The following is an 18359-nucleotide window of genomic DNA, read 5'->3' as shown; positions in this document are numbered from 1 at the left end:
AAAGAGTGCAATGTTTCGTCAATTTTGAAATTTCCTCTCAGCTGCCTTATTATTATGCGTGACATTATTTCTCAAGAATATAAATTTGGGTTTCAACGTTTTCACAAGTAAAAATAATGAAAATTAAAGATTTAATTCATTTTATACCATCTAAATTAAACATAAGTAAGTAAATAAGAGTCTGAGGCTAAAAAATAAATATACAGGATGGAATATAGTGAGTTCTAAACTGAAGTTTATCAAATAGTCAAACCTAGGAAATTGCTCAAGGACTCTTTAAGTTTTGCAGCATTGCAAGTCTCAAACTTTAGTCATGGAGGGGTACTTCCACAAGCATAGCTTGTTTTCGTTCCTCTGCAACTCAAGCCACGTCCACTTAGTATCTCCTTGTGATGCCTGTTCCACTCCAATCCATATATCTGCACATGTAAAACATAAAATATCAAATTTCCATAAATAAGGCGAACACCATACATCGCACAAGTATAGATGCTGATGCGCAACAAAAATGTTATCATAAGAGGAAATTAATGTCTCTTATTTTGTAATTTCTACAGGAAACTCATAAGAAAGAGTGAAACCCTTTTCACTGGCCTGTGCCTCCTCCAGAGGCAAGTGCATTAGATTAATAAGGGACCATGCAAGGGCCTTGACTACGTCACAATGTGAAATAAATCCGTACAAGAATTCACTTTAACTCATCTGGAAGGCTCCCGTATACAAGCTTATCATTACCACTTCTTGCCAGTCGATTGCCTTAGTAGACCATTTCTGATGAGAATCCAAGCACATTGTGTTCTTTAAACATACAAGAGTGTTTATTGAAGATTCAAAAAGCTCAAGCCTTACAAGAAGGACAACATTCGGCCCAAACACTCAAGGAAGCTCACAAACTTGTCAAAGATATGTTAAGGGTCTAAGACATGGCACAAACCCTTTTTTTAATCCAAGTCGTGGAGACCAAGTGGGAAGAAACTTAATTGGTCCAAATCCAATTTGTGGATGCAATTTGGTTCAATCGGTAAAAGAAAATCAAGAAAATTGCAATTAGGGACATAGATACTTAATTTAAGGAGTGGTTGTCCATAGCATTAAATGGGTATGATTTGCACTTTTGTAATTGCATGGTAGAGAATTATCCCTTAGTATTTTGTGTAAGATTTTGCTGTAATATTTATGTAATATTTGTTAGAGTAATTCTGTGTAAGATTTTGCTGTAATATTTGCTAGGGTAATTCTCATATTTTGTAAAACCTATTTAAAGGTCATCATTTCATAATATGAATTAGACAATGAATATTGCATAAATAGTGTTTTCCTTGGATAATTGTTTTCTCTCTGAATTCCTTTACCCAAGTTTCGGCCAAGCTTGGTGGTGGATTGATTTTTCAAGCTGGTGGAGTTCTTTTAGGCTTGAATGATCCTTGGTCATCTATCTTGTAAGTTATTTTTCTATTTGGTTACCACTCATCTCAATTCCGGGTTTGACTTGCCTTGTTTATGATCTCATATGTGTTGTGTATTCAAGTAGAGTTTGTATCAATTGAGAATAGATATAAAGTGTTGCTCTAAGTTGTCATAAAGGTTGTGTGTGCTTGTAGAGTGTTGATTGGATTTGTGTTAGGGTGTTGCAAGTGAATCCTAGCTTAGGTTGAGTTGAAATTGGTTGAAATGAGGTGATATATGAATTGAGTTGAATGGATTCATATCAATTTCAGTCCGCATACTTCTTCAATGTGTGCTTTTATGCACTCTTACCTGCGAATAACAGCACGGTAAGAGTATAAAAGTCAAAATATGAATCTAACCTAAATGGTCACATTCAAGTGGCTCCGTGATAAGTTGTTACTTTTCTCTGAAAACCATCTAGATTCCTAACCTGCATTCACGAAATATAAACTTATTATGAGTCCTGGAGTAATTGATCATGATCATGAAAGCTGCTTTAGATGTTTGAAGCTTGAACACACACACACACACACACACACATATATATATGTGTGTGTGTGTGTGACATGATATTATGTTATTTTGATGCAATTTATATATTCTCTTTTTAATTAGAATCTAATTGTATCTGATTGTTATTAATAGCCCTACTTAAAAATTTTACTCAGGTTTAACCGTTTAATCCTATATTAATTTAAATAGTTGAAAATCAATCAATGAAGCCATAAATTATATAAGAACAAATTAATTACTTAAATCGACATTTAAAATCGTTCTAAATTAAATTTACTAATTAATTAGAAGAAGGGAGAGGAACTTTATGTGATATTCAAAAAATTCATATATTGTATTATAAAGATGAAGAGACACAATAAATTATATTACGTAATAAGATATAATTTAGTAATTTACTAATGTAAAAGAAAACACATTTGCCAAGAAATTATCACTTTAATAATTAATTTTTTCATATTATTAATTGATCAAATTCAAATGTGATTATAATAATATAATTGTGGGAACATTGAGCCTTCAGGCCAAGCCCAATGACAGGTCCCTGGCTTGTGCTTATCCCTATATAATACGAAAGAAAATGTAACCACTTCAACCCTTTTTTTTTTTTTTTTTTTTTTTTTTTTTTTTAATTATTGATTAGCTTACAAATAGTTTCTTCTTCCAAAGTTGTTACATTATTCTACTTTTTGTTGTCTTTTTGAGCAAGCAAAAAAAGCTGGCTGGCCAGGGCTCTTTTGGTATGCCCCCCGTTCACACTTTGCAACCAAATAAAAGATGCATAATTATAATAATTATATTCCAAACTAAACACCACAAAATCAATTATAAATTACAAATTGCCAATACCTAATATAAGTTTATGGACAGATTTGAGGAGCTATACAAAATTGTTAATTCACACATTAACCTACTATACATGAATGATCCTGGTTAACATAATTTTCAATAAAAATATTTTTTGAATCTAATTTATATACAACAAAAAACAAGGGTAGATCATATTGTAAAAAATTTCAAGCAGGACACGTATATGTTTTGAGTAATTAAACATTCTAGCCCATATTTCTAGAGCATGCTTCATGATAAGCTATCTCAACCTTTTTCCATGAAAAGCAATGGCTTGACAATCTGTAACATGAGAGACTTGACTATGTATATTATCGTATGATATAAAATTTGAAAGTATCGTGTGTATATACAGAGAATTAACATAATAAAGTAATATTCTAAGTAGGGATATAATGTCGTTACATGATCTAAATCTAAATATATCCGATTTCTATATCACGCACAAAGTATCCTTCGAGATGTTTGAGAAGTAACAAGAAGAAGTTGTGTTATAAATAATGACATGAGTTTTCAAAGCCAAAATTCACATTAGTATTCATGTGGATAGGATTCTTGAGCTTCGGCAATTAGAAATTACATGGGTTCAATTTCTAAAGAATTTGACATCGATATTTCCAAATCGGGTCTTGTTACCTTGCCCACCCGAAAAGGAAAACATAGGGTCCGTTTGTTTTATTATTTTGGATAAGATTTTAGGAATAATATTGGGTAGTTGAATAGGGGAGTATTACGAAGTAAAATTTAAAAATTTATAAAAAAATGACCCCCTAGGTTTGCTAATTTAACTAAACACCCCAATACATAAATTTTTTGTAAAATGACAAAAACACCCCCACCACCCGCAGTGCCAAATTCTGGCCACCACCATCAGAATCTGGTCGAAAAATTGCATTACGATACAGACTAGTCGGATCTGGCAAGTAGGGCATCGATATGACCTTTTCCGGCCAGATCCACCACGGATATAGCTAGAAAAAGCTAGATATACGGCCAGATCTGGCCGTCGATGGCCAAAGATATAGCCGTTGTTGTCGGTCAATGATGGCCATTTCTTAGGCCATCGCTGATGGTTAGATCTGGCCTTTTCCGGCCAGATCCACTGTGGATTTGACCGGGAAAGACCAGATCGGTGAGTTACCGGCCAGTTCCGGTCATGGTGTAGGCCGTTGTGAAAGATTCCGACTACCACCGACGGTAGTTGTCAGAATCTGGCAAGTATGGGTTTAAGAGGTGTTTTTGTTAATTTTTAAACTTTTTTCTAGGAGTATTTAATGAAATTAATAAACTTAAGGGGTTTAAAGTAATTAAAAAAATATACTAATATTTCTCAAATAATGTGCCAAACAATATTTGGGGAATATGATTGAGAATATGGGTAGAAATAATGTGTCAAAAGCACCAATGGTTTAATTCACCTTGTTGTGATTGCTCAAGGTTAATGTACTAAAAGGACAGCCTAATGATACATGTTAAGATTGATACAACAAAATTATATCTTAATGTAAACAGTACAGAATGCTTATGGTCATGGAAAGCTGCATCAATATTATATTATGATTTGTTTGCATTAAATTATCCATGTTGTATTCAGTTCATCTTCAAGAAATGAAGCAATTTATGTTTTATCTGTTCATGGTCCACGTCCACCTATTAACACATTCAATTATTTTAAAGTCATCAAAGTTAACTAGAATTTTTCCAGCAGTTTCAAGTCCAAGACTTAGAAAAAAGTGAATAAATCCTGTGCACCGGGAGATTTTCCTATTGTATGCATTTAGAGCTATTTAGTTGCCTCAAAAATTAATAAGAGAAATCATATTAAATGACACAATTAGAGGGAGGGAGTTGAGAACTAGCACTTTTTGGGAAGTGTGTTAAGAAATAACACATTTCCATTTAGCACAAAATTGGTGGACGAGATTGCCCCTAGTACCAAATCCCTAACCCTTAATTCAAAACTCATGCTTCCATTCTAAAATCCCAAGTGAAGACTGAATTTATGATCTTGAGGAAACTTATTTTTCGGATTTCTTGATATATTATTTTTATAATAAAAGTTTTGTTATTTGAAATCTAATATTTTGAGAAAGTTGCATATGATCTAGGAAACAATGAAACATGTTAAATAAGTTATTTTTGAAATGATTTATTGTTGTTATGGTTTATTAGGCTTATATTTTAGTAGACATGTTGAAAAGGGGTGGTTTAGGCAAAATCTATGTTTAGGAGGATTCAGACGGGAAATTGGTTAGAGGTTGAAGATGAGTTTTGGCCAAAACCCAAATGTCGACTGGATTAAACCAATCTACTTTTTGATACTAAGGTGGTCGAATATGGTTTAAACCATGCCATTCGACTGATTTAGTAGTTTGGAGCAAAACTTGTCTTGGTTGAATCCAAGGTATTCGACTAAAAATTGACTTTATCTTCTCCAACAACACCTACATTTTTTTTTTCCGAATCCAGCTAAAACCCCTTGATTCGGCTAAAAAAGCATATTTTAGTTGCCATACAATTCAATTATCCGACCATTTTCGTACCTTTCTCAACAACACTTCAATATATCTCCCATTCTTTCTTATTTCATTTTTTTTTTTTATAGATAATGTGTTAAATAAAAACAATATAGAATGTCCACGAATAGCTACAATTTGTTTGCATTCGATAATTTAGCTCATATTCCAGAAAAGAAAGCAATTTCTCTTTTATCTTTTATCAATTAATAACCCATATAATACGAAAAAAAAAACCTAACCCCATCAACTTTATTTCTTTATTTTATTTTATTGATTAGTTTACAAACAGTTTCTTCTTCTAGAGCAGTTACATTATTCTACTTTTTGTTAGTCTTTTTGAGCGAGCAAAAAAATCTGGCAATACCTTCTGTTCACAATTCACAACCAAATAAAAAATGCATAATTATATTCCAAATTAGACACTACAAAATCAATGTATATTACAAATTGTCAATACCTAATATAAGTTTATGGATAGATTTGAGGAGCTATACAGAATTGTTAATTCACACATTAACCTATTTTGATAACCTTCTTGATACAATCAATTTTAATTCACACATTAACCTACAATACATGAGCGATCTTGGTTAACATAATTTGATAATATTATTTTTATAAAAATTAATATTATCCTTAAATTACAATTGCAACCATTATCTGATTGAAAAATTATAAATTTATTATAATGTGAGAATCAAAATTTCTTTTAAATTTGTAACATATAACATTTTAATAATGTAAAACTTGAAATTTCAATATAAGAAATTAAATATTAAACGTTATCCATGTTAATCAAATCCTTTATCTGCACCAATTTTTTTGGAAAAAAAAACAATTTTAAAAATATCTTATGGAATATTAAATTAAATCAATCGAGTCAATTTTTGATATTTTGCCTTATTTATATTTTTATCTAATTTCTATTTTATTAATATTTTTTAAATTAAGTTTGGGTAATGGGTTGGGTTTGGGGTACCCCGTGGTCCATACCCAGCCCAAATAGAATGGGTTAACACTAGGACATTCCAAATGGGTTGGAAACCGTAGGGTCAACTCATTTACCCACATTACCATCCCTAATTAAAATATGAACCTGCTGCAAAGGTTTGGTATTATACGAACCATGTACGGAACTCTGCCTTCACAGCTTCATCAGGTTCATGGTCTCTCTAACTGAGCCTGGAAAATGATACATTCTAATTTATGCAATTCTGAAGAATGCTTTTATATGTTCCTATAATAACTTCAGTATCTCCGAACTGTTATTTTTAACAAACAAGAATTCCCTTACCAAGTAACCCTCCATCTCTACAGGCTAGTTGAAGCTCTGCATCTGAAAGTGACTCCTCAGAGAAATAAATTAAATGGCCAGCATAACACCAAATAATTGAGGAATGCTTTTACAAAATCAACCTGCTAATGATCTCCGAAAGATAATCATCAATGAACATCTTCCCAAAGTGGCATAGTCTTAAATTTCATCGCTCAATAGATCGGCATCAGGCCTAACCTGTTCTAATGCAGAATAAACCTCAATTAAATTATTGTCAGCTAGCAGAAAATAGTCAAAACATAGAGTAAGCCTACTTCCCATTTTAGGCAAAGGAAAAAAAAAGGACTATTACCTTCTTCATAAACTCATCCAGATCTTCTGTCGTCTCCATTTTTTGAGTTTACGACTTCTTATGCCATTTCTACATTAGTATCTTGAAGATACTTAGCCATTTTTTTTTTCTTGCATTTAGCCTTCTTTTAATGCCTCCTACAAATTAAGATTATAATTGAAACAACATTCTCCTGTATAGCTAGCAGTTCAGTAAAAACTTAAATGATACTAACATTTCTATGAATGTAAATCTAGTTCTACCCCTATTGAATGTGCTCAACATTCAAGCTACACCAGTCAATAAACAAGACTCTGACAAACATAAACACATCATTAACATTTAAGAGCTACAACTGCTAGGAAGACTCAGGATGAATACGGCTTAAGCAGCAATGGTAATTCCAACTATTCCTCTTGTTTCATCTTGTCATGGAAGTTTGATGGCAATAAGTTTGAAACAATTTGAGGATATACTGATAGCAAGAACTCCATTAAAGGAGCTATAATGAAAACTGCAAATGGTAACCATAAACATATCCTCACATTAGCCCAATGTAATTTTATACTCAACCAATAACAATGCATAGTAGACTTGGATTCTCTGTCTAATGGCGGATTTTCATAGCCCGAAATTCCTATTAAACGTCCACCATACCTAATGTTGGCAAGCATATATAATATTATTTAAGTTGGAATATTAAATTGCTGACTTCTTATGAATAACTAGAGTCCCAATCATATAAAACTACAATCCGAGAAAATGGAAGTACATCCAAAAGGTTCACAAGGTAATGCTGATGGGAGTTATATATATTATGAATCAAAAGTTGAAAGCTAAGTTAAGCAAATCTTTTGCACAAATGAATGCATTATAATAAATTATCTTATTGATTACTGCTTCCCTATGATGGTTTTTTCTATTTTCACGTATCCTAATGGTCATAACAAAACATATATACTAGCCTAGACAACAAAAAGAAAAAAGAACTGCACAGGAGTTGATTTTTATGCAATAAACAAAAAATGGAGAAGAAAAAAAGCTTGAGACAAAATGTTTTTTTCCATTGCTCACCATCTTTAGTTGGCCTTTGAGATAGATGGCTGTCAAGATATGAAACCTTTGAGAATCTTCATTGGCAGGCGGTTCGAAAATCTCCCAGAAGCAGAGGGTCTCTTCACTCTGCCCCAGCTGGTACCAAAGTTAGTCCATACGGTTCCATGAAACATTGGTTTAGGAAATCAGCTACATTTATTTAAGAATACAAGATACTGGGTTCTAAACTAATGTTTGTCAGATAGTCAAACCTGAGAAAGCTCAAGAACCCTAGAGCTTTGCAGCTTTTAACTCCACATGACTTCAGCCATCGAAAGGTCATTGAAAAGCTCCAGATATTGGTTTAGGACATCAGCTACATTTTTTTTTTTTTTAATGGAAGTTGAATTTTTTTTTTTAATTTATAGACTAAAAGAAAATTTAAAAAAAATGAAAGAAAGTAGGCTTTTATTTTTATTTTTATTTATTTTTATTTTTATTTTTTTAATTTGATAATTTTTGGATTTCTTATTATTTATTTTGTAAAAAATAATAATCTAAATTGTTCAATTACATGTTTACATTTATTAAATGTTAAATCTAACTCTAATTAACTAATGATTGTCCCTTAATTGAACAATTTATAACTTTTGTCATCTCATTATAAAAATTTGAAAAGTTTATACCTTAATTGGAAGTATCCCTTTTATATATGTATAATGTCAAAAATACCCTTAGATAACGATATAAATCGCTAGATAAATTTATATTAATTGATTAAATAAATCAATAATTGAAAACGTTATTATATTAAATAAAATAATATCCCTTTTGGTACCTGCAGTCTCCTTTTAAATTTTCTTTAAAAAAAATTATTAATTTATTAAAATATTTTATTTGTTTTAAAAAATTTATTAAAAAGTTTTAAAATATAATTTAATAATTATACTGAATAGATAAAAATAGGTCCTTTTTTGTTATTTTTCATATCATAACAATTTAAAAATCTAATTTACCAAAGACTCTAATTTCTAACTTAGTTTAAGTTGATAATTTTCAAAGTTGGTGAAGAAGAAAATCTTAAATTAGATGTAAATAATATGAACATGTATAAAATGAAATATGAAACCAGAAGAAAATCATTCAAAAATTAGTCATAAAGCATGAAAATAGTCTAGAGATAGAACTACTTCATTATGTGACGTAAAGATTAAGGTATATATGTTCTTTAATTACCTGTAGCGAGAGTTTTAATCTTTTCGGGAGTGTGCATAAAACAGACGGACCCCACACTTCTTTATTATTAGATCGTTTGGACTGTAGAAATTGATGATGGCCTCCGTATCTCCATAAAAGGAAGCCTCAGCTGCTGTACCGAAACTACACCACACGAATACGTGATCTGACTTAATACGTCCAGTGGTGAATAGGGCACTATCAAGAGGCTGGCTATACATTGGGAATTTCCAACGCAACAAATACCCAACAGTCGATGAACAGCAATGGTTTTTGGGAATTCCGACAATGGCACAAAAGGCAAAACCGAAAAATGTACCATTAACCCAACCACGTGGTAACTCTATGTGAGATCCATTACTTTGAATGTCAAACCACTCTGGAATTTCACTCCCAGGGAATACTAAATAAGCTCTGACAATACTCCGCTACACCATTAAAAATTGTTGTAAAATTGTTAAATTAATATAATGCATTTTATTTATATAAAAGAAGAAGAAATTGAATCATATGGGAATGAGATAGACTGAAACATACCTTTGAAAATTCCAAGAGAGAATCAATCAAAATCGTTCTAACTGCATCCCAATCTAGACTGAAGCAATTGCTGAAGTTAAGCGTCATGTTGTAATATCTATCAGTGATAGATATTATACTATCACTCGGAGTTTCCAAACCAGATAACACTTTCAGCAATTTGCAACCATCTGCCTCAACTTCTTGCAGATTACATGGAAGCTTTGGTAAGGATTGAAGCCTATTACAAAAACTTATGCTAAGTAGCTTTAAAGCAGAAAGGTTAATGATGCTTGTTGGTAGACTCTCAAAATTGTTTCCGTCCAATTTTAAATCTGTGAGGAAGGACAACTCGCCAAGATTATTGGGTAACTCTGTAAGATCGCAGTGATTTATATTTAATCTCCTTAGAAATGGAAGACCTGGTAAAATAGGCAATGGAGGCTTCAGCTTACATCCCTCAACAGATAAATGATGAAGATTCTTCAAATTGTCCCAGAGTGATTTGTGTTCTCCTAAAAGAATTCCATGAGCATCTAGCACTTCCAAACTTTCTAAATTTCCTATGTCTTTGAGCAATCCTTAAGCTTCAACAACCAGATACAAAGATATTTCAGAGAATTCAATTTACAAAGGCCGTTTGGAAGACTCTCAAGGCTTGAACAATTTTTAGACTCAATCTTACTAGATTGGATGCATTCTCAATCGATAGACAACTCTTTATTCGCAGTTCCATCTAAATATACTCTTCTATATTGCGTGGATCCCTAAACAAACTTTAGGTTTGACAAACCAGAGAGATTAAGTTGTCTAAGGGAATTCAAATTACAAAGCTGCTTGGAAGACTTTCAAGCCCTGAACAACCCTGAAGATTCAATTGAACTATCTCGAGGGACTTTGATCGAAGATGATAATTCTTTTATTGCAGTTCCATCCAAACACAATCGTTTCATATTACATGAGATCCTTGGAGCAGTGTTGAGATTAGAGCAACCAGATAGAATAACATCTCTTAAAGACTTTGATTGAATACCGATTGGAAGACTGATGAGATTTTCGCAATATCTTAGATTCAAAACAATAAGTTTATTGAGATTCTGAGATGGAGGAGTGATCTCAAACAAACTTGTACATCCTTCTAAAATTAAGCACTCTAGATTTTGAGCCTGTGAGAGGTCAGGGACTTTAAGTAAATGTTTTGAGTACCTCAAGTCAAAGTATTTTAAATTAGCAAGATCCTGTAATAGAAAGTAATTAACAACACAAATGAAAAACAAAATACAATATTTAAAATTTATAAAAGAGAATTCTCGTGTGAAATAACTGTTGAAAAATGGCTTTTAGCAAAATCATATGGGGTAGAAATGATAATGGAGAAAGGTTTAGGGACTTATATGTAATAGGCCAAAAAAGGTTAGTTTGTCCCACATTGATTAGGATTGAAAAGTGGGAAACTTTTGGGGATTACATATAAGGATCCAAATCATTGTTATTAGCCATCCCAAGTTGTAATTCTATTATACTTCTTTTGTTTAGGATTCTTTCTTTAAGGACCCTTTAGTTTGTAAAGTTTTCTTGTATCTCCTCTTTGTTTTGGGTATTTGTTGTATTGTCTAAAAGTTTGTAATGTTTTGGAGATAGTGGAGTTTTTCTTTTGCAGTGCCCGAGGACGTAGGTTTCAATACCGAACCTCGTTAATTCCTGGTATTCTTTATTTTTGCATTTAATTTTGACTATTTATTTATGCTTTACTACTTGTTATTATTATATTCAATAGCTAGCGTTAGAGTTTATGTTTTCGTTGCATAACAATAACATATACCTTGATACCGGTCCATAGTTGTTTAAGATTGCTGCCGTGCATCTTAAGTTCAACAAGATTCTCTGGATCAAAATTCAATGGCAACAATGTGCAGGGGTAACCTTTCCAATAGAGGCATATTAGCTCTGTGAAATCAAATTCAATGCCTTCAAAACCATGCACCTTATTATAGTCTATCTGATCTGAGTTATTCACAATCAAGAATCTTAGATTACGCATCTTCGAGAAAGCATACGGATCCAGGTGTATCTCTCTCATTTGGAACATATCAAAACATATGCCTCGTATCGTATCAGTTCCCTACAGTCAAAACCAAACAATAAATCAGCCCAATTACATATAATACCACATACACTAATACAAGGAAAAAAAATTAAAATGATAATCTTCTAGATTTTTTTTTTTTTTTTTTTTCAAGATTTCACAAATATTATACGGTAGAAATTGAAAGCTGATGTCTTTTGTACTTACAAGATTCCTTTTCAGTACACGATAGACGTCATTACAATGCCAAAATCGACTACGTTGGCAAAATTTATTAACTGGATCCTGTCGAACAATTTCCCAACCCATTTCTTGAATCAAATCATGCATTGTTACGGTCTTGTATGAAATAGTTATAAGAGCTTTATCAATGAGAACACTTATTCCAATATGTGAACTGAGCCTGCCAACTAGATGTTTATTCCATCCTTTAAAGAAGTATGTAATATCTAGAAATAAATCCTTCTCTCTACAGTCTAATCCATCATAACTTATCTTAAGCACTGTTTGGATAACATCATTTGGAGATTTTTTTAATTCATCCAGTGCACTTTCCCAAACAAATTTGTCTCTACCAAGTAGAAAGCAGCCTAAGACTTCAAGAGCTAAAGGCAAACCTTTTATATAATCTATCACTCTATTTGATAGCTTCATATAAACTGCATCAATTGGATGGTTTTGTTTGAAGGCACGTTGTTTAAAAAGTTGAAGAGATTCATAACTACATAATCCCTTGACCTCATATATGGCAGAATCATCCAGTCCACAATTTTTAAGGACTTGATTATCTCTTGTTGTTATAATGATTTGACTTCCTACACTCACGTATTCAAGATCTCCAATTAATTCTTTTATTTGTTTTAAATCTGTTACATCATCAAAGACAATAAGCACACTCTTACATCCAAGCCTTTCTTTTGTGAATGTGAGCCTTATATTGATGTGTTCATCCTCTAATATTGTAGAAAAAGGTTCTTTTTGCGAGTGACTTAGTTCACCTTTTTCCGATACTTCTCTAACATTTTTGGTGAAATAAGAAGCTTCAAATTGACTTGAGATGTCGTTGAAAACTACATCAGCAAGAGTTGTTTTGCCTATACCACCCATACCCCAAATCCCTACCTTGCATACTTTTTTTGGCCCATTAGATAATAAAGATTTAATTTTTTGAATCTTCATTGCTATTCCAATCAAGTTCTTACTATAAATAGACGACATATCATTCAATCTCTTCAAAGTATGTTCAATAATCTTCTCTATAAGTTTTGATTCAGGCCTACCGTTGAAACAAAAGGTAAAAAGAAGAATAAGCATGAATAAATTAATGAATAAGGAAATAAAGAAAAAGTCTAAATCCAATAGCCCCCTCTCGTCCATCCTAGAAAATGAAAAATTTATAGGATTGATTGCAATTGAATTTGTTACAAATAATTAAATCTATAATTTTTGCTATTTATCAAATTTATTGTAAATAATTACATTTAATTTTATTATTATCTATCTAATTTTTTTAAATAATTAAATCTTAAGCTCAGTATATGGAGATTGGAGCCATCACTAGATCAAATGGCATTTCATTGCATATCTTCCAATGTATAGTTTGAAGTATTCCATATCTCAAAGTTCAATACAGTAAAAATTGATGCTAAAAAATAAAGACGGTCTACTGATGAATTTACATATTCCGTTATGAAAAGATTAGTTAGTCATTAGTTATCAAACTTTGAGAATTTTATATAAGCTATTTTGTTATATCTTCATCAAATATATATATATATATATATATATATTTATCTTGAAAAATTAAAAAGAGAAAAAAGCCAATAACAATTTATATGCGTGTAAAAGAGTAGAATTTCATTGAGAATATAATATCAAGCGAAAGTATTCACCTAACGACATTTGAATCTGTTGATGTGTGATTTTGACACCAACGAAACACACATGTGAAATGTTGAGTTGGCCCAAAAGACACACGTGAATGAAAAGGAAAATGATAGTAAATGCAGTGAGAAAGGAGTTTTAAAGTGATTCGGATGCTATGGAAGCAGGTCTTACGTCTACTGATGTTTTTATTAATGATAAGGGTCAGGTCGTTTTAGACGACTGACTTTACACTGAGAATACAAGGTATCAAATGCTGTCTATTCTAGAGAGAGAGAGAGAGATTGGTCAAGAGTAAATGTGCCAATCCCTTTAATGAGAGAGGAGCTCTCAACTTATAGTGGGATGCCTTGAGGCAATGATCACTAAATCTGTAAGTTTGTGGGATGATCCATGCAAATCCTTCTTTTAGAGTAATTCACGTGATCTGCTGTAGGGATTGGACACGCGGGATCATCACAACTCCTGGCTGGGCTGACGTGCACCCACTATTCTGACGGAAGCAGGCTGTGGGTGCACCATGATCACACGACACAGCTGCGCCAGAATGTCAGTAAACTCTTCCCCAGGTCTGACCTTTCGCATTTAACTGGGAGCCACATAAGCCCTATTTTCCCAAGCATAACAGAAGTCCCCTAGTTTTTAAGGTTTGAGAATCGAACCTTGGAAACTACAAGTCATGCCGCAATTGGTGATTCCTGGAAATTCTGGTGATTCTGACCTGTCTGAAAGTAGATCGGGACGACACTTTTTTGAGAACGACCTCGCATGTTTATTGTTTGCAGAGGACGAGCGACCTGATTTCGTCAAACGTCACCTATTGTTCTTTTGATATGGGTGTATTTAATGAAGCAGTCCCTGCACTGACAAATGTGCCCTGTGCATGATAAGTGCCAGTCAGATGCATTAAATGTGTTGTACGTTGACACAGTACGCCTTATCAGGACATTAAATGCGTTATACGTTAGAACGACGCCCCTTATTAGAGCATTAAATGTAGATTTGAGACGCAATTAATGCTTTGAGAAAGAGAGATGGCCGTCGTTTGAGCATGTCAACAGGAGAGATGAAGGTTTGACTTTATCCAGTCGTGACGCTCACTCTTCCTCGCTGATGCGTGACACATGGCCGTGATCAACGGTGAGAAACCTTTGCTGCCCAAACGCCGTTTCAATTCGAAGAAATCCAAATGCCGATTCATATGCTATAAAAACCTCGAGTCTTTCTCAGGCAATGTCACCAAAGCCTGTTTCTTAGAGAGTAAAAGATTTTCGCAAACCTGGAACCTTTGCCTTTCAAACCAGCATTTTTCCAGTATTCGAAACGGAAGCTGTTCTCATACTCTGAGAGGTAAGAGCTTCTCTCTATTTTTGTTTCATTATTTTCCATGGTTGAATGGCGTCTGTCTTCTGGTAGCCTATCGGAGACGAGATGCTTAAGTCGGGTTCGAGCCATGAATGGCGGCTTGAATCATGCCGTTAGGGTTTTCTTTGGGATTTAGAGAGTTTGTTTCCTCCCACATCATCGTACAAAATAGCGTACGGCAGCTAAATGACCTTTCTGCTTGTCGCTTTTGCAGGCCAGCAAAATGGACCCCTGTACAACCAGATCCGAACAGGAAACCGGTTCGTCCCCACAGGGTGCTCCAAGTATCCCTATCGAGGTCTTCTCGGTACTTACCGGGGATGAGCTCGAGAGGGTAATAAAACAGTACGGTATCGAGGTGGACGCTTTCCTCGACGTGGCACACTCATCGCGATACCCGCTAAGTGGTCTGGCCGCGATCTCCGAGGAGATCATCAAGGGTGGGGGACTGATCCCTTTCCACCCTTTCATCAGGTCGCTTTTGGACCATTTCGGGGTCGCGCCGATGCAGTTGACTCCGAACGCGTACGTCATTGCCGTTGCAATGTACATTGCATGCCACAAGAACAGGCTGGGCGAGCTAACCGCGACGGAAGTTGGCTGCTCGTATTTTTTGAAAAAAAGCAAGGACAAGGACTCTTACTACTTGTCCAGGCGACCTACTATCGCCGAGAGGATACACAGTTACCTGAGTAACGCGGGGGCCTATGAAACGAAGTTTTTCTTCTTTCATTATGATGGCCATTGCCGTTTCCAGGAACCAAGTAGGCTTTTTTTTTTTTTTTTTGACAAATTCATTGCACTCGAAATGTGCTCTTTCTAACAACCTGATTCCTTTCTGACAGTTAACAAGACGACCGACTTAGGGCTGCTTTTTGATAGAAGAAGGATCGTGCATTTCGGCTCCCTACCTGAGGACAAGCACGATGCGAAGAAACTCGTGACGATCGCGAATTTGCAGAAATACGGTTTCTTTAATGCAAACGCGTCGTTAGAGCCCCCACTGAGTAAATCTTGCTAACTGGCCCTTTTCTGGTTATGAAATGAGATATCTTTGCTAATGATGTTTTGCATACAGCGACCATGCCTCTGATGGAGTCAAAGCAGCCGCGACGAAGGCTGCTTAATTTCCCTTGGACAAGAAAAGCCAAAGCGACCGATGCTGCTTCGACCGTTCCCCCGGCTGAAGGCACAACATCGGGCCCACCGACGCGACCTTCCGGAACTTCTCAGGCACAATCGTTAGAGGACGTACCAATACGAACCACGAAGGTCTCCCATGTTAGTAAACGGTCCCGTCTACGCAGCGGAAACAAAAATAATATAACTTAGGGATCTTTTACATGAGCCAAGATCAAGGGTATAATTTTACAATTGCCCTAATCCCATACGGAATAGGCTTGGGCTTCAACCCAAACGCCCCATATTGCCAAACACTCCCAATTTGATTTATTTTATTTTCCATCATTATCTCAATTAAAATCAATTAATATATATATTTAAATATATATTAACATTTAACAATAATGATAATATATTTAAATATGTGCGAACACACATTTAAACGTAATTTCACTTATTTAATTTTTCCAACAAATTAAATAAAGGCTACGACCTCAGCAAATTTAATTGCACTGTGAAATTACCAAAATACCCTTTCGCCTTAAAAGACGAAAACGCCCTTCTTTCTTCTTGCATCTTAAATTGTCTTCTATGTGTGTGACCCATAGGCTCCTCATCATATCGGCAGTGTATAGTATTGCGATTAACACCAATTAATCGTCTCACTAATACACAGACCAAGATTGGCCCCTAGCAAGGCATCATGGCCACCCGATAGATTCGGATTCAGCAAAGTAGCTACCTGTCAACGATATGGTTACCGTGCAATTCGATCCTTTCATCATACGTTATCTCGACGAGACGAAGGCATAGAAATAGTGTCAACCTTCGGTTACTCTCGATATTATTTATTCAGTTTCTGGACCAATGACCCGTATTATAAACTGGATAGAGCAACAACTCAATCCCACTGTGGCCACAGTTTTAGTGTCATTGCCATATACTGAATTGCGCCGTGAGATAACTTTCTCCCGTACCCGGGAGTGATGAATCCTCTGTCAATCCACCATAGTCTTGATACACTCCTTGATGCAGCCAATCACCACCGTATTGACAGCTCTGAAAAGAACTGCGTTAGGCTAGTGTCAAACTACACCAATCGGTGCACAAGGCGCTCCGGTGATCTCAAGTCTAAGGATCACATGCACCACCATTCGTTAGAGGATTTGTTCCATAGATACTAGGGTTACCATCCACATGGAATCCTCTGGTGAGTCAGTCCAGTGAACTTGCTGAGGTGTAATCACCTACAGCAAGCACCCATGTGTTGTACTAGGTTGTCACCAAACAACCTTGACAAGTGAGATCAGTCACTGCCTTTCGACAGGGTCGTTCAACATTATGATAACCTTACCGTATTATCTGTGCCCTTACTTCAGAATAATACTGGGGCTACGAACGTTTCTAGAATGGCCACCATATGTGCTCATAGAGTTCTCACTATCAAGATTTGAAACATTTGATACCCTCGTCACGGTTCTACCATTCTAAGGACATATATCAATCCATATTGCAATAATAATGATTTACGCGATATAGAATAAAATGTCTTTCATTGATTAATGAACATTCGTACAAAGAGTCAATTCCACAATAATTGATTGGCTCTAGGGCACCTACTCCAACATCCCAGCCATCGCCTGCTCGCCCGATGTTGAAGACAACGACCCAGCGAAAGAAGAGGAGACAGATTCAGGTCGAAGAGTCAGAGACCGAATCTGAGGGCGATCAATCAAAGAGGTCGCGGTCGGACGTGAGGAGGTCGGGTAAGGAACCGATGGACGACACGACCACTGCTAAAGCCGCGAAGAAGGACACTTCAGTGTTGGACTCGCTGGGGAACCTGCCGGAGTACCTGCAGCTGGTGGTCTACGCCTTATTGGAATGTGGACTCTCAGAATCATTCGAGCAGTTCGCTGGTTCTAGCGACATGGACCTAATGTCCAATCGGTCCAACACTTAAGCAAGGTGAACGATCTGTCCTCGGCGAGGACTACCCTTAGCTTCTCTTGATTAGCTAACTTTATCTTTCTTTGTTCGTAGGCTCTTCTTTCCATGTGAATGTCCCTGGAGAAGGTTCAACTAGGGGCCGCAAAGGGAGATGTTGCTCTGAAGGAAGAGAATGCAATGCTCAAGCGAAGCCTGGAAGCTGCCAAAATAGAGAGAAACCTGTCTTCT

At 35.0% G+C, this 18359-nt stretch overlaps 1 protein-coding gene and 1 long non-coding RNA gene across 6 annotated transcripts; both read right to left on the bottom strand.

Annotated features, from left to right (window-relative positions):
• Positions 1-6246: 6246 nt before the first annotated feature.
• Positions 6247-10205, bottom strand: LOC116128791. Of its 5 annotated transcripts, none has more exons than XR_004127816.1 (5): positions 9746-10205; positions 8245-9636; positions 8012-8128; positions 6959-7095; positions 6250-6843 (listed from the first exon to the last, which is right to left on the bottom strand). It is a non-coding gene; the product is annotated as an uncharacterized LOC116128791 (long non-coding RNA). The 5 variants fall into 5 exon arrangements; XR_004127815.1 differs by having other exon boundaries at positions 6251-6512; positions 6625-6843; positions 8012-9636; XR_004127814.1 differs by having other exon boundaries at positions 6257-6843; positions 8012-8348; positions 9209-9636.
• A 367-nt stretch (positions 10206-10572) lies between these two features.
• On the bottom strand, positions 10573-15149 carry LOC116128900 (disease resistance-like protein DSC1). Its single transcript, XM_031414666.1, has 4 exons — positions 14974-15149; positions 12018-13086; positions 11547-11846; positions 10573-10962 (listed from the first exon to the last, which is right to left on the bottom strand). The coding sequence occupies exons 1-4, from the start codon at positions 15147-15149 to the stop codon at positions 10573-10575; spliced, it is 1935 nt and encodes a 644-aa protein (XP_031270526.1).
• Between the last annotated feature and the right edge of the window lie 3210 nt (positions 15150-18359).

This window comes from Pistacia vera, unplaced genomic scaffold (genome assembly GCF_008641045.1).
Source record: "Pistacia vera cultivar Batoury unplaced genomic scaffold, PisVer_v2 Contig204, whole genome shotgun sequence".
NCBI classification, from domain to species: Eukaryota; Viridiplantae; Streptophyta; class Magnoliopsida; order Sapindales; family Anacardiaceae; genus Pistacia; species Pistacia vera.
The sequence above is the reverse complement of the archived record's forward strand: the minus strand, read 5'-3'. Positions and strand labels throughout refer to the sequence as shown.

Bases quoted from the DNA above. Each gene is read 5' to 3' on its own strand.
- LOC116128900 (XM_031414666.1), bottom strand. From the start codon at position 15,149: ATGGCTCGAACCCGACTTAAGCATCTCGTCTCCGATAGGCTACCAGAA. The intron at 13,087-14,973 runs GTTTGCGAAAAT...TTTCAACGGTAG, and splicing joins TTGAAAGGCAAAGGTTCCAG to GCCTGAATCAAAACTTATAG. The intron at 10,963-11,546 runs GTATATGTTATT...TTTCTATTACAG, and splicing joins AACTATGGACCGGTATCAAG to GATCTTGCTAATTTAAAATA.